We start from the raw sequence: 15,599 nt of genomic DNA on the forward strand, positions 1-15,599 counted from the left end.
ATTTAAATAATTAATTTTTGTTTTTTATTTACATAACCGTCACGATTGCGTATCGCTAATTGAATGAAGTAAATTTTTGATGATAATGAGAAGCCTCCTCCGCGAGTCGTGGTGCCATCTGGGTAATGTTTTAAATGAACAATAATGGTTCTCAACAAATTTTAATACCTAATAAGATATGATGGGCCCTTTTTTTTCCTCTCTCCGATGTGCAAATACGTCTTTGGTGAGGGTCACTTACTCACTTTACTGGTTCTTTCCCCCACACATCTAAAACAAAATGCCTATCTATATGCCTCGTCGAACCGTTTTCATCTCGCACGTGCAAAAGCCTGGTGGAGCAGTATTACAATGATTAATTATTGAGTGTAATATTATGCTTATTAGTTATTACTTCTACAAAAACACGGCGATTAAGCGTCAATTAGCTTAGCAAAACGATGACCGTGCGTAATGCAGCAGGTATTCCGCCGCAGGAATGGAATATAATATTATTATGTACAAATAAAAAATAATGGGTACCTAATGACCGCGTTCACGGAAAGTAAATATGATTATTTGTCAGCCCATGGACGTAAAAATATTCGCCTTAACTCGATCGCATAGACGTCGCTCGTCGGTATACTGGGAATCGTTATAAAATAAATAACCCCGTTTCGTCAACATAAATAGGTACGTGCAATGTCCCATTAAATACTTATGTATATACTTTAGCGTATTATTATATATCATAATATTATCAACATTGTCGACCGCGGCAAAACCAGTTTAAAACGAAAATCGAAACTAGTACCAATATTATGTTATAATATGATATCGTGTAAATATGCGTCTAGAACAACAACTGGTGAAGGACGTTTGCGTTGTCCAAGTTCGAATCCGGAACTTTATAATAATATGTAATAATTCTGTGATAATGCGATTTATGATGTATTTATATAGGGAATTTCGATGTTATTCTTACAAACTTGGGTGTGTTCGCATTCTCGTGTCGGTGAAGGTGGAATCGAAAACTGATTTTCCGATTGCTATACTTCTACTTATACCAGCTTACTGTTATTTGATTTAAGTCGTTTTTTATTTCCATAGTAAACAATGGTTCGGCTATGAGAATAATAATTGTCACACGGATTTTAAGATTTTTAGACACCGCGCCGGCGTTGTGATAATCGATACCAGAAAACCACAAAACCGTGAAATGGGTTTCGGGTGACGATAAATCTCGTGGTGTATTCGGTTGCTTAAAGCACACATATTATATGCTAATTATAGCATATTGTAACTTATAGGTAAGTTACAAATATGAAAATAATCAGGAACATCGATTGAAGTTCCATTGTATAGGCCGTTCTTTATAAGTTTTCCCACTAAAGTAGCTGATTTGCAAAAAAGTAAAATAGCTGTTTTTTTGGCGAAGACGTTATTCTCAAATTGTCTACGGAAAAGTCTGAAACACTGCACACCTTTATATTATAATATAATACGCCTATAATAATTGCATGTACACGCGTGAGCGGGGTTACATTTTTTTTTACTAAAACAATAGAAATAACGAAACGACACTCGTCCGTCGTCGGTGGGAAAATAAAATGATAATATTAGGTGTATTATCGTCGGTGTCGTCGTTTCGTGCGATAAAGCGATTCGACTTTCCGCCCGCGAGCGACCATTCGACGCCAAGTACTCCAAGTAATATACACACTCTAGGTACCTATTATAATATGCGTTTAGGCGCGGCCGTGTAGTAAAACGAAAGGATATGATATTATATTATTGTGATGTGTATTGTCGCTGTTATTATGTTTGTGTCTATGTTATAATAATATAATATAGGGTGATCCATTTAATGATGGTATGACACTCATTATTCCAATAATTATTAAAGTTTTTGAAAATATATGTTTTTATAAATAATTGTAATCTATTTTTAAAGACAATATTTTTTTGTGAAATTCGATGTATAAAAATCGAATTTTGGACGAGTAGTTTATGAGTTATAACTTGTAAGCAATTTAAGTTTTGATGAGCGGAGTGATCTAAACTTTAAATTTTTACGACTAATAAACTAACTTTCCGAAATTTGATTTTTATAGATCAAAATACTCCGAATTATGTAGTTGTCAATCAAAATGGTAAAAAACTTAAAATATAATAAAAAATATAATTGTTTTCATAAATGTTCCCTTATATTGACTTAAAATTTTGTAAAAGAAATATTTTTAAATATGTTGTATATTCTTGGAAATATATAATGTCTCGTGGTTTATAGATCACCCCGTATAGACGGAAAAAGAACTCAGGAAAGTGTGACGAAAAATCTCAGGAGCATCGGTTTTCAATACGTAACAATTTCCTTTATCCTTTATCCGATTTTTTTTTACCGATATGGGCTACGGCGAATGTATTTCCATTCATCGACTCGTTGTTGTTATTATTATTATTATTATTGTTATACTTACACGGGTACTGCGTTACACGCAGAGACATATTTGCGGTCGGGTGTAGAATTTTGTACGAGTCGCCGCGACGATGCATGATGATCGTGTGATGATGATAATAATAATATAATATGACGACAAATAATAATAATAATAATAAATATTATTATGTATATTATATGGCCCGTAAAGCGTATACCTAATATACAATATTACACATGTATAATGTTGGCCGATGGGTGGCGTCGGCGTAATAGGAATAACATGTGTACACCGCATAATATGTATATCATAATATTATATACCCGATACCGGCTCAAAACCGCAGCAGCATCGACCGCGTATACCAGATACCTATATTATAATGTTATACGATAAAATTATATTGTTGTGTGCCGGCGAGTCGCGACAAGATGTGTATGTAAAGTATCTCAAGGTTTGGGCGTACTAATATATATATATTACTGTAGTGAAATATTTTCTCGAATAATAATAATACTGTGTGTGATACCGTTGGTCAGTCGGAGCTTGCAAGGAATCTATCGGAAGAGTATGTGAAGGTCGGCCGACGACGGAGCGGTAGACCGCAATGTGTTTGACGTACAACAAGATGAGATTAAAAAGTCTTTAACTGTGTCTGATGATTGATATTCGACCCACGCGAATCTCCACAATTTTAAAACACCCTGTATACCGGGTAATCCATTTAACGTAGTCACTCAACTATTAGTCTTTGAAAATATTTTTCTACAATTTAATTTTATGCCGTTCAAAAAAACATTATTCTAAAAAAATTTATATAGGTACTATTCAAAAACGTTATTATTATCTGAAATAATGAGAGTCTTACGTTAAATGGATCAGTATCATTCTGTGTATAAGGTGTTCGACAAATCAATTCTATGATCCCGAAATTATTGCGCTTTGTATTTCATTATGAGAATGAGCTTGTAAAAACTATTTTAACAGTGTAACAATCTTTTTTATCGTCTATTTCTCTGTCTGTGTCTAACTTTTTATTTTGGCTATTCTTCCCCCAGCCGTATCAGCATAATGAGACTTGTTTTCCGAACTTTTCATTTCTGATTTCTCTTCTACGTTTTTTAAATGGTCCTTGTGAATAGTTAGCAAGGTGAGTACGTAGAGAGTGAGAGTCCCATCTCCCATGTCCTACTATCAGTGTGCCGTTAAATTAATTACGTTGGCCAATAAACATCTTTTAATTCATTACAACGTCTAAACACATTTTAAAAATGATTGCTTATATATATATATATCGTTTTTATTTTACATTTGAAATGTCTGCAATTTTTTAGATTTTTCAAATACTGTGATGCTAATAAATTCAAATTATGTATGTACTCAAGTCACTCCTGGTAGTACATTTTGTCGTTGTGAGTACTTCTTATTGGAGTACATGTTCGTCCAAAAACGACGAGCGTCTTTCGTTCTAAAACTTGAAAGTCACGATCTTTTATCAAGATTTTTCATCGAACCTTACTGTTAGCATGCCTGACATAAACAAATCAACATATCTACACATTGTAACTTATACAGTTGGATTGTTGGACGTGCATAGGAGTACTCCCCCATAATTGGCCGTATTTTTATGCGCCTGTTTTTTTGTGCACCGTTAGCGTGAATTTGTGCCCCTCTATATAATAATATGTTCAAGAAACTATACACAACCCCTCCCCCCAATTAAAAATTCCTGAGATGCCAGAGTGGACATGTATAATACTCTATTAAATTATGAAGAAAAAAAAACTCAAACAGTACAATATTTTCTAAACGTGCGATGAAAAATATAACACAAACGTCGACGACCCGTGACAAAAAAGATTTCGAAACGACGAAACTTAATTCAAACGTTGAAAGCAAACAGATTAGCGTTCACTTTATCCGTATTAAGGATCGGTATGTAATTTATATGTTTAACTAAATGGAATATAGATAGGTTTCCGAATATGGTTTGTCGATTGTCGATAACGTACTTACGGCTTACGAACGTTCCATACGTCCTATATAACGGCCAAACTAAAATGTTGCACTTATGTTTCCGATTCGTAGCTTGAAATCGTTTTCGAGAATATTATTCTATCGCAACGGATGAATAACATAAACCGCCCACTTCATTGCTATACGACATAGCGATGATGTGTCACGCTCTGATAAAGTAATCCGTTACTCGATAAACTTAATAATATGACCAATATTCCGTGGAATGTAATCGTCTACGTAGACAAGAGAACAAACCTAAGCCCTAAGGTACGTGGATTTATGTAGATAAAAATTACTCGTCCATTAGGATAATGGTAAGTGTATATCGATAATAAAATGTACAATAATATTTTCTCATGTACCTGATGTATCTTATATATTATATTAGATGTATTATGTTATATGGGGATTATTATAAATAAAAGTATTATAATATAAATACATATTTTAATTCGAACCATGTACGGTGACCGTGAAAATGTTTGTGGAGTTATTTATATTCCGATTTCCGTGCGTAAATGCGTAATAAACAAACATATACGAAAGCGATAAAGTGTAAACACTGTATTTAAGTTCAAAATTGTTGTTAAAAAGAAATTGTGATTTTTATAGCTAACTTGCACACTTGGAAATAGATTGAAATATTTCGTTTCTATTAATATGCCTATAGCATATAATTCTGGTCGTACTCTCATTAAGTCTTATTATTGTGTACGTTATGTTTATATCATATCTAGTGGGCCAAATATCTTATAATTTTGTGTTCTGCAACCAAAACAAAACATTATAATATTATGTACAGTACATGACTGCGTACAATCATTACAATCTACGATCAACGATGTATTAAAATATTATCAAACAGATTCGAAATAACGTGATTTTAATTTTAATCGGATGCACACGTTTTAAACCGAACAGTTATAGGTAGGCATCATTCGACGACCATAATACGAATGCATCCTGCACGCAATATAATATTATACTATAATGTATACTTTGTTTTCGTACGTACCTATTTCGTTTTTGTTCATTGCTTATTGGTTTGAGGTTTTAAAATATTCCCATTCGTATAATCGAATTGTGTTGTTCGGTTCGACCGTTAACGGAATATTATTAGAATCCGATCATCGTTTTAATGAATATTGAAATGACAGCGAAATAAATATGCGTTATTTCAATATAGCCAGGACAGGACAATGGTGGTCATCTTATTGTTGAAAACAAAAAAAATACGCTTCTACGACGAAATCGCATTTCTCCGACGTCCACTGTTTTTTTATACGCCGTGCATAACATTATAATAATTATTATCATCGTAATATAAAAGCGCGCGTGTGTCCCGCGACCGCTAAAAAACGTCGTAAACAGTTTTTGGGACGAGTCAAAAAAAAAAAACCGATCCGGAATCGAAACGCAGGATTATTATACGTAAAAAATTATACTGGTTGACGCACTCGCATGTTTGTCTTTTGTCGACGTTTAATAGAATATTATGTAAAAATAATATGGTGTTTGTACAACGAAGGTATATTATAGTAGTCGAGGGCGTATCTATATACCATCTTATAAGTAATAGATTTTTTACCTGCTGCCAGCCAAAGGTTCATTTTATAGTAATATACAGGATGATCACCAAGCATGCTAACCCCTGATTTTTCTTTTAATAATGACTTCATTCGAATTTTGAACAAGTGGTTTTTCAGTAATAAGTTATTACAATGTCTATACTACCCAAGGATAATAATCCTTAAAAAGTAAAAATGGTTTTACAAAAATATAGAATATCTGATGTAAGTATTATACTTGATTTATTATCTATTATACATGGGCCATTTTTTCAAATTATGATTAAGGGGACTGCAGCCGGTTTTGACAAAAGTCAAAACTAATGTAGATTTGACCAATCTAAACATTAATTTTGTTTGTTATTGTGTTTTTAGATATATTTAAATACCGTATCATAAAATAAACCTTAAGGGGGCGGGAGGGGGCTCCAGTCAATGAAAAAAAGTAACTTTTAGACCAATAAGCGGTGGTAAATTACACATACTTCGGAATGTCCGATTTAAATTGTTTATACATGTTTGAATTCATTGATAAAATATCTAGGTTTCTTAGGAATCACTTTTTTTATTTAAAATCAAAATATATACAAATGTAATGTAATTATTTCATGGGATTTCTAAAAAAAAATTGTTATTTTAAGGTTATTTTAAATTGAAAATTGAAAATCGACTTCCTAGTATGAAAAATACGTGAGCTGCAGCCCCCTTAACCTATTATATTATCCTTAGTACACAAAGTTAAATAATTCAAAAATTATTCTTTCTTTTGATTTTAATACGTCAACATTATCCGCCAAATAATTTACAGTAGAAAAGTTTGTTTATCTTCTCTTTAAGTGGTACAATAAATCTCGAGAGACAAGAACTTGAAAATATGGTCTTACGTATATTTAAAAATTTCAAATTCTTGAATAAACAATGAGGGCGAGCATACCTCGGTGGCTTGGTGAATCACCCTGTATATAGATCCTCTGGCAAACTCGACAACCCTTCATGTGCGAGATCGTATGTCGCACGAAGACGATAATATATTATACACTCGAAAACGATAAGAGAATAATAATATATTATATTGTAACGTCGTCTGTATTTTATTATGTGTACAGTGTACATTGTACATACTAAACGGTCGAAATCTGCGTTATCCCATCAGCCGCCGACGCTTCTCCGGGTCGGTAAATCACGATCTCCTCGTCCGCGCGTCACCTTTTCATCCGACCCTTTTCGTTCGACTACCGCTTGTAATGAGTTATTTCTCGACCATTATACTGACATTATTATTATTATTACTACTACGCGTGAGAGTTATTTTTTGTATTTACCTCGTGACGGTGTATAGAGAAAGAAGAGGAACACATTAGTAGCGAGCGTAGGAATTTATTTTTAATTCTTTTTTCCTACCGTGAATAACCCTTAATCATCTTTATGTAATCATATAAAATAAAAACGCATTAGTTTATTTTATCGAACTGAGATATTATAATAAAATAATATTATGTGATGTTTATAAAAATATTAATGGACCATATTTTTTTTTACTATAATATTTAACGTTATAAAATACTGCAGTTTTATTTGTACACTGCACGTTGCACGCACACGTCGTATGGCTTTAATAAATCATAATAATAATAATAACAACAATATTAATATAATGATCCGCGTAATTACTAATATGTTTGGACTATTCATTTAAACACCGGAAATATCTATTTATGTGTATGTTTACATTCACCCGTATATGTTTAAATAATAATATGTTTTTATGGTGGTCCGGTTTCTTAAAAAACTATTAAAAAATTGCATTACAACAAAAATGAAAAAACTGTTATAGGATTTTATTGCGATTCGTTATTAACCACGATTGTCACGCGTGTGTGTTTTTTACATACCTGTGTAATAATAGTGTGTAGGTATATTATAATGATGTCTTACCCGAGTACTTTACATTAATCGTTTTCGTTTTTCGAGCAATTATTATTATTATTTCGTTCGTTCGTTTTTTTATTATTATTATTATTTTCTCCGGTGGTGGACGTAAATAAATATAATATGTGAAACGGCTTAACCTCCTGTGCGTTTGTATCGGAAGTATACCATCCATCGTCAACGACACGCAAACGTGTGTAAATATAGACTTGGACGGCTTACAGAAAACACCGTTCGAACACCTGCAACAGCGTTTAAGACTGTTTAGAGGGTCCTGCGCTGATCCTTACACCGCGGTGTGGTGTAATAATATTGTGGTCGCGCGCACCGATTTTTTTTCTCTTCAAAACAACACGTTCATCTGCAATGCATTTTGCCGTTTTATTAGCTGGCGAAGGGCAGCAGCTGCAACAGGCGTGTGTGCAATATGTCGTCGTAAACGACCACCACGTCCACATGTCCTGTCCCCACGCACCATCACGTTATTACGCTTCATCGAACGCCACCACAAAAAAACACGTTCCAGCCGTGATCCTTCGCGTATTTGTGATTTGTGCGAAACGATTTCATCGATAAATCAAAAATCACTAGTTGGGGTGTTTTCGTACATTATTATTTATGTTTCCGCCATACTTGGGCCCGGAGTCGCGGGTGCTATTAACTATTAGACATTCTCGGAATATTAGGACGAGGATGTCTTGTCGGTTATTTTCGGTACCATTTCCAGCTAAACGTCGATCGACTACAACTTCAAATATCTTTCGGAGAAATCTAGGCCGGATTTAAAGAGGGCGACGTGTACCCGCATGTGTTGTCTCCACATCACAAGTTATGAGTTATGAGTATGTAATTTAAAAATATTCATAAAACGCTTTAAAATTAAAATATAGTATTTTATAATAATTTTTGTAGGAACTAAATAAATATTATTAGAAGAAAAAATTAGAACTGATGAACATAAATTTGCTATATTGTTTATTCGTAAATCGAGAGGACAACACGGCGGATATGTGACTTCCACTTGAGATATTTTGTGCCCCGGGGTAGGAACTTATTCAATTATTGTTTATAATTATTACGATACGCAATACTTTTATATAAATTAATATATTATTCAAAAACAAAATAAAAATTGTTGGTTTAACCCAGTAGTTATAATAGTATTTTAAAAAAACTTGAGTTCGGGAACTGATGCCACTTCTGCCCCCCCCCCACCACTAATTTCAAATTTTTCTGGCCTCGGAATGATAAAACACCTCTTTTAAAAATATTAAATATAACAGCAATTTCAAACACGCGTCAACTTTCCTTTTTTTAAATATTATTTAAAGAAAAATTTAAAATAATATGTATACGAATTCTTGTCATGAAATGTATTTAGCGAAAAACCCAAGAAAAAATGCGTTAAAAATATGTTCTCTTTCATTTCGATGAAATATGATTGACCACTAAATGAGCTCTAATCGAACTGAAGACGTAGTGACGTCCGATCTGTAACAATATGGTATGCATTTTCTATATAATTTCGTAATTATATTATACGCTTACGCAGAAACCAATAACGGTAGAGACATGGAACCATCAAACAGTTAACTACTTAGAATTGGCAATTAAATATATTTTAATTTTTCTATTTGAATATTGTTCTTAAAATGTCGTTATAATTGTTTCTTTATAAAACATGAGTGTTGACAAATTATTTTAATATCCTTGTGGCCTTGTAGAATGTTTAGATAGTAATTTAATGTTAGCTTATTATTATTTTGGTCCGAGAAAATTCGAGTTTTTAGATAATTATTATTTCCAAAACAAATATCTCGGTACGTTCATCTTTTTCACGTAAAATACATCAGGTATGATTTTATGACTATTCTTGATAAAATATAAAATGTATAAAATCACCAATAATCTCATATCGAGTGTATCAATAAATTAAATTTGTTTTGATTTTCAATACAGAACTTATATGATATAATTAATATAATATAAATTCTGTAGGTATTGAAATTCAAAACAAATTAAATAAATATATCATTATTTTTTCCATCGTCATACCAGAGGGGAATAAATAATGATGTGCTGGTTTTTTTCAATCCGATTCGCGTGTTGACTACTCATGAAATAATTTTATATTTTTATTTCACATCATTATCTGTAATTTTGCCAGCGTAAACGAATAATTCGATATTATTGTATTTTTGCGTACCTAAATAGTAAAATGGCCTGTCAAAAACATACAAATTCTATAAATATTAGTAAATTAATCGGTTTTTCGTTCGTTATCTTTTTGTAAGCATAGCCAATAACACGACGATTCTATAACTCATTCGCGCACATCTCGCATTTTTTACCTTAGGAGTGTTTTGCTCATTAATTTAAAATATAATTAATCAAAAGGCTCGTCTCGTTTATATAACACATTTGTAGAAAATACTAATTTTTCATCGCACGTTTCAAACTTTGTACGTCTACATTGTCGATTATCGTTAAACACTATCTGTAGAATGTATATCATTATCTGGAAACACGTATCGTACTATCGTGTTCGGACGTCGGTCACACGACAATTAATTAACGGACACACTCCAATAATTTCAACCCGAAACTCGTTTCTGCAGATAAAGTAAACCAATTGGCTCCGACGAGAGCATACATCAAGTGCAATCATCATCAAACATTGAATATTATATTGTTATCTAACTATGTTGAAATTCCAAATGTTTTGAAAACTGCGATGAGGCAAATCGTGTGGCGTTTGAATGAGAACAGTTTTAAATATGGCAAATGTCGAATGTTTAAGGCTTAGGTAGGTGACGCTAATTTTTTTTTAGACATGAACTACATGTGACTAAAAATTATGCGCGTAAACGAATTCTTTTTTCTACGTTACTTGAAACTTCATAGTTTATTGGTAGGTATATAATAATTAGAGTTCGGGACATATTAGACTCAAAAAATATTAAAAATATGCAGCTAAAATTTTTTTGTCAGAAAAAAATCCATTATACTTAATTACAAAAATGTTAAAACGTCAAAAATAATTTTAAATTAATAATAATTAATAATTTACGAATTAATAACAACGTAACCTAACTCAATGTATTAATTAAAAGGATGAAGTAAAGAATTTATGTAGATAAAAAGATAGTTCTTTGTTTCTAAGTTACACAATTCCGAGTATCGAAGGTAGGTATAGGTATTATGTATAAGTACTCGGATACAAAATAACGATCGCCGCAATACACAAACATACTGATTTTAAATTCTTCATACAATCTCGACGTCATTAAGTTTATAATATTGTATGCTTGTCAATAGCAATGTCATTTATTAAGTAAAGAAAATTTATTTTGGGAATTATTTTTTACAACAATCCAAATACGATATTACCCGAAACAACAACAAAAAAAACACTAATATGCTAACAGATGTTCAAATATGCATTTTTCCTAAAATATAATGACGAAACTGTAAAAAATATGGTAAGTCAAACTTTGTATTTAATTCCACCATTTCACAAACTAAATTTATGTCTCACCTATGACTAAAAAACATACAAATGAAAGAAGTCCCGTGAACCTTAATAATAATATTGCGCCGAAAACTGATAGAAAATTCACTTTAAGGGGACTTTAATACTACGTAAAAATGAGTAGGTCCAGTTATTAAATTGAGAAACAAAAATTTTTTGACGGTGACTTCATCTGTGCAATAGAAACAATTTTTTTATGCATAAACACAATAATTGTGTCATAATGTCATCGAATCATTTAAATTAGTGTTGTTATGTAATGCGTTGGATGTACATATTTATTTGTGGCTAAAAAGTAGCACACTGATCGCCCAGAAAAAGTTCTCGTCTTTCTCGTTTAAATATTTTGTTTCGTAACTATACTATAATATTTTACGACTGAATGTTTACCCACGCCACTATCCGACGATAACGCATCAATCAAAAGCGGTAACGTCACGGGAACACTATAATTACATTTTGTGGTTCTTCGTTTTCATTATAAATTTTTGTTTCTTTAATGAATATTGTCATTATTTTATGTATTATTTATCATTTTTTTTTTTATAAAAATCGTTACCTACTGTTAAATACTACAGATGCGCTTGATATTATTACTCTATGACTTGATGACACGCACAGTATGTATAGGCAGCTAAACGTATAAAAATACTTATTATTGCATACCTAAAACTCCTTAAGAGACATGAACAGGATGCGCTGCTATAAATGTGGCGCTCGTGTACACTTCAAGTGTTTTTGTTTTGTTTAACAAAAATGGGTTTGCATGAATCTAAACCATTCAAAGTCAAATTGTACTGGAATTGTTATAAAATCTCCAAATTTTCACAGTCTGCTTAAAGTGAAGAACATTATCTGAACTAATGCGTTTTCAAAAGTTCGATAACTTAATCCTCTAATGTTTGATAATTTATTGTACAATATAGACAAAATCTTAATTTAAGCATGGGTAATATTCTTATATTATTTACAAATTTGGTGATTTTAGCATTATTTTAACTACCTATAGTTTTCATTCGCGCATACTCTGTTTTTACGCTACAAATTAAAAAACCTCGCTATTATTTAAGGGGCAATATTTAGGCAATTTATAATCTCGCTTTAATCGCCCGGAATCTATGTGTTAGTTGTAAATAATATTATTAGTGTGAGTAAAATTTAATGCACCACTCTCGTACGTGCATGAACATGTCAATAAATCGATAAGAATATAAAATGCACTTTAAGTTAGTTGGCGTCTGATTTTGATTCTGAAAAAATATTTGAATTCAGCAGAAAACTGTCTGTAGATCTTTCAAAACACTTAATTTTAATTATGATTTAAAAAAATTCATATTTTCAAGCATTCAATTATTATAGTTGACAATAATATAAGATTTAATTTTTACAGTGTTCCATACGATCTATAGATAATTTTCTGTCGAGTTCAAATTTTTTTTCAAAATCGGACAACGTGAACTAACTTTAATTTCGAAAAAACTTTAGGTCTTTTGAGCTTAAATTAACTGCAGTAGTATGGCCTCTCAAGGGTGGGTCCTGTTAATCTATTTGTACCATGTTTCCCATTCTATAATAAATAATCAATATAATTTATAAAACTATGAGGAAATTGTTTGAAAAAAATTCTTTTTCTATTGTTCTATATCATCGGTGTGTATGTTTAGTTTTAATTATGATTTAAAACTATGAGCTAGTGAAATATTTGTCATCATTTAATTATAATTTGTAACTGCGGACGTCATGTGGTGTACCGGTTTAATTTAAATATAGTTTTTCTATTTTCTACCGTAAAACATAACTTTATGGAAATTAATTTTAGTTAATAAATTGTCGGTCATAAATTGAGAACTCTGTTTTTTCAGGCTTTAAACGATTTGTCATTCGAGTTGGTTTATGTCGGACGGTGAGAAAAGATAAAAGGATCCAAAAAAAGCAACCATGTTAAAACACGTGCACCGAGCAAAGTGTGCCGACACACTTAGCATTGTGTCTACAGCAAGTTCTTTCAACCATGAGCCGATGTCTAGTAGATGTTCAAGCATAACGTCGTTGAACATTTCAAATCCAGTTGTAAGTTTTTCGTTTTATCTAAATTTTGAAAAACATATTTTCGAAAATTAATTTTCAAATTAAACTTTACAATAACAAAATTGAAGCTCAATAACTCAGAAACTACTAGTTCAAATTTCAAACTTTAAACACATCAACATTTAAAAATAAAATTATCTTAACAATTTACAATAAAAAATGTTTGAAAATATGGTTCTCGAGTACCTATACTTACAAATTCCCAAAACTATAATTGAAGTAAATTGGTTATCAAAGAAAAAGATGAGCATGCTTAGTGAATCACCTTGTATTATTATATATTATTATTTGTTCATGTTTTACCTATTATCATTTATAAATCCTTATATAACTGCACTATTTAAACAGACAGTTAACAACCCTATAATCTAGTCGTATTTTATGAATTTACACAATGTCTGTATTTTATTTGTATTCAACACCCCTATACCCTTTATCCGTGAAAGACAAATAATATAGTTAGGAAAAGGAAACTAATTAATAATATATAATATATACTCGGGCTGAATTTTTTATTTCATAACTACAGATGACGCTTATTTACTGTGTTATTGAATTATTAATGCGATAATAATACAATATAATATTATATAGGATACAATCAAAGTATACACAAAGTGTTTGCGTGCCGACCTCGAGTACAAAACACTCGGGCTGGCTTATACGACGACTTGCAGTGAAGTGATATCCATTCTGCTCAACAAATACCGAATGCGTCACAGGGACCCGAATTTGTTTTACATGACCATGGAGATAAACCTCAGGAAAATCGGTAGGTTAATGTGGCCGTGAACATTGGCTATAAGTGAATAACTGCGATTCACGTTTAAATCATTAAATTATTTACGCAAAATATCATCATTGCAATGATCGTCTTTTGATTGTTTTTATTCAGGACTCAGAACCGTATTCGTCCTGGACAACGAATCGTGTCCTGCCGTGTTGCAGTCATGTCACCCCAGAGGAGAATCGAGGTGATTAATTATAGTATTATTAATTCAGACATATATTATTAATTATATTATCTTTATCCAATTCCGGTTTGATACTTCCGTACCTATATGCTCTCAAACGTTAACATTATTTTATTCGCCTGCTTTTATATGGCAGCTACACGTCTCCATACATAACTGTTTTCATTCGCACAAAATCTACCTAGGTTTTATTTCTTCGAAATTTTCAACAAAATATTGCTGCACATTTTATTAATCATATGTAAAACCTTTAGTATCGATATTGCTGTATTAGTAACTCGACACATTATCATTAGTTTATTTTTATTAAATTTAACACTTGCGTTTTGTTATTTGTTTAAGGTTTTGCTTGCAATCTAAAAAAGGTGGCCTTGTGAAAGTGTACGATGGCGAACTGATGCCAGGGGTAAGTGTAATGATTATTCTTTGCTTCGAACTTTGAACTTTTCCATATTAACAATTTTGTATATTTTTATTAGTCCAAGTATAAAAGCTTATTGATTTCTGAGCGCACAACCGTCGACGAGCTGATCAAAATATTGCTCAACTGTTATAATAGCAAAGAGCAAGTTGAACAGTTTTCTTTATACGAGGTAATTACATAAAAAAAACATACCCATTATGCGATCGAGATATCACACCTGTAACTAATATTGATTATAATGAATCATCATAAACTATTATTTTGTTATTTTGGATTAGTTATCAAAATCTGAAGAATACCAACGCAAACTCCACCACGATGACATGCCATTAAACGTGCAATGCTGTTGGCCCTCCAATAGCGACTACATTTTCATCATTAAGAGGAATCCGAATTATAAGTCGAAACAAGTGAGTTTTAGCCAATTTTGTTACTATGTATTATTTGGACATTAACACTTTGAAGTCACTCCTATAGCATTCATAATAAAATAATTTATAATATATCCATGGCAGGCACGTAGCCAGGATTTTATTTTGGAGGGGGTCGAAATAAATGTTAGTACAATTTTTATGCTTAATTGATATAAAAAACATTTTTTTTTTTTTTTTTATAAACGGTACACAAAAATTTCGGGGGGGGGGG

General features: G+C 31.8%; 1 protein-coding gene across 2 annotated transcripts in view; it reads left to right on the forward strand.

The window, feature by feature from the left end:
* The window catches only part of LOC100162017, a 30,251-nt gene that overhangs the window by 11,187 nt on the left and 3,465 nt on the right, over window positions 1–15,599 (forward strand). For both annotated transcript variants that reach the window (XM_001946190.5, XM_008181109.3), the window contains 6 exons: window positions 13,331–13,538; window positions 14,151–14,328; window positions 14,452–14,530; window positions 14,873–14,936; window positions 15,010–15,123; window positions 15,233–15,364. In XM_001946190.5, coding sequence (XP_001946225.1) covers window positions 13,407–13,538; window positions 14,151–14,328; window positions 14,452–14,530; window positions 14,873–14,936; window positions 15,010–15,123; window positions 15,233–15,364 — 699 coding nt within the window. In that variant the 5' untranslated portion in view covers window positions 13,331–13,406. The remainder of the gene's footprint in view (window positions 1–13,330; window positions 13,539–14,150; window positions 14,329–14,451; window positions 14,531–14,872; window positions 14,937–15,009; window positions 15,124–15,232; window positions 15,365–15,599) is intronic.

The sequence above is a fragment of the Acyrthosiphon pisum genome, chromosome X (genome assembly GCF_005508785.2).
Source record: "Acyrthosiphon pisum isolate AL4f chromosome X, pea_aphid_22Mar2018_4r6ur, whole genome shotgun sequence".
NCBI lineage: Eukaryota > Metazoa > Arthropoda > Insecta > Hemiptera > Aphididae > Acyrthosiphon > Acyrthosiphon pisum.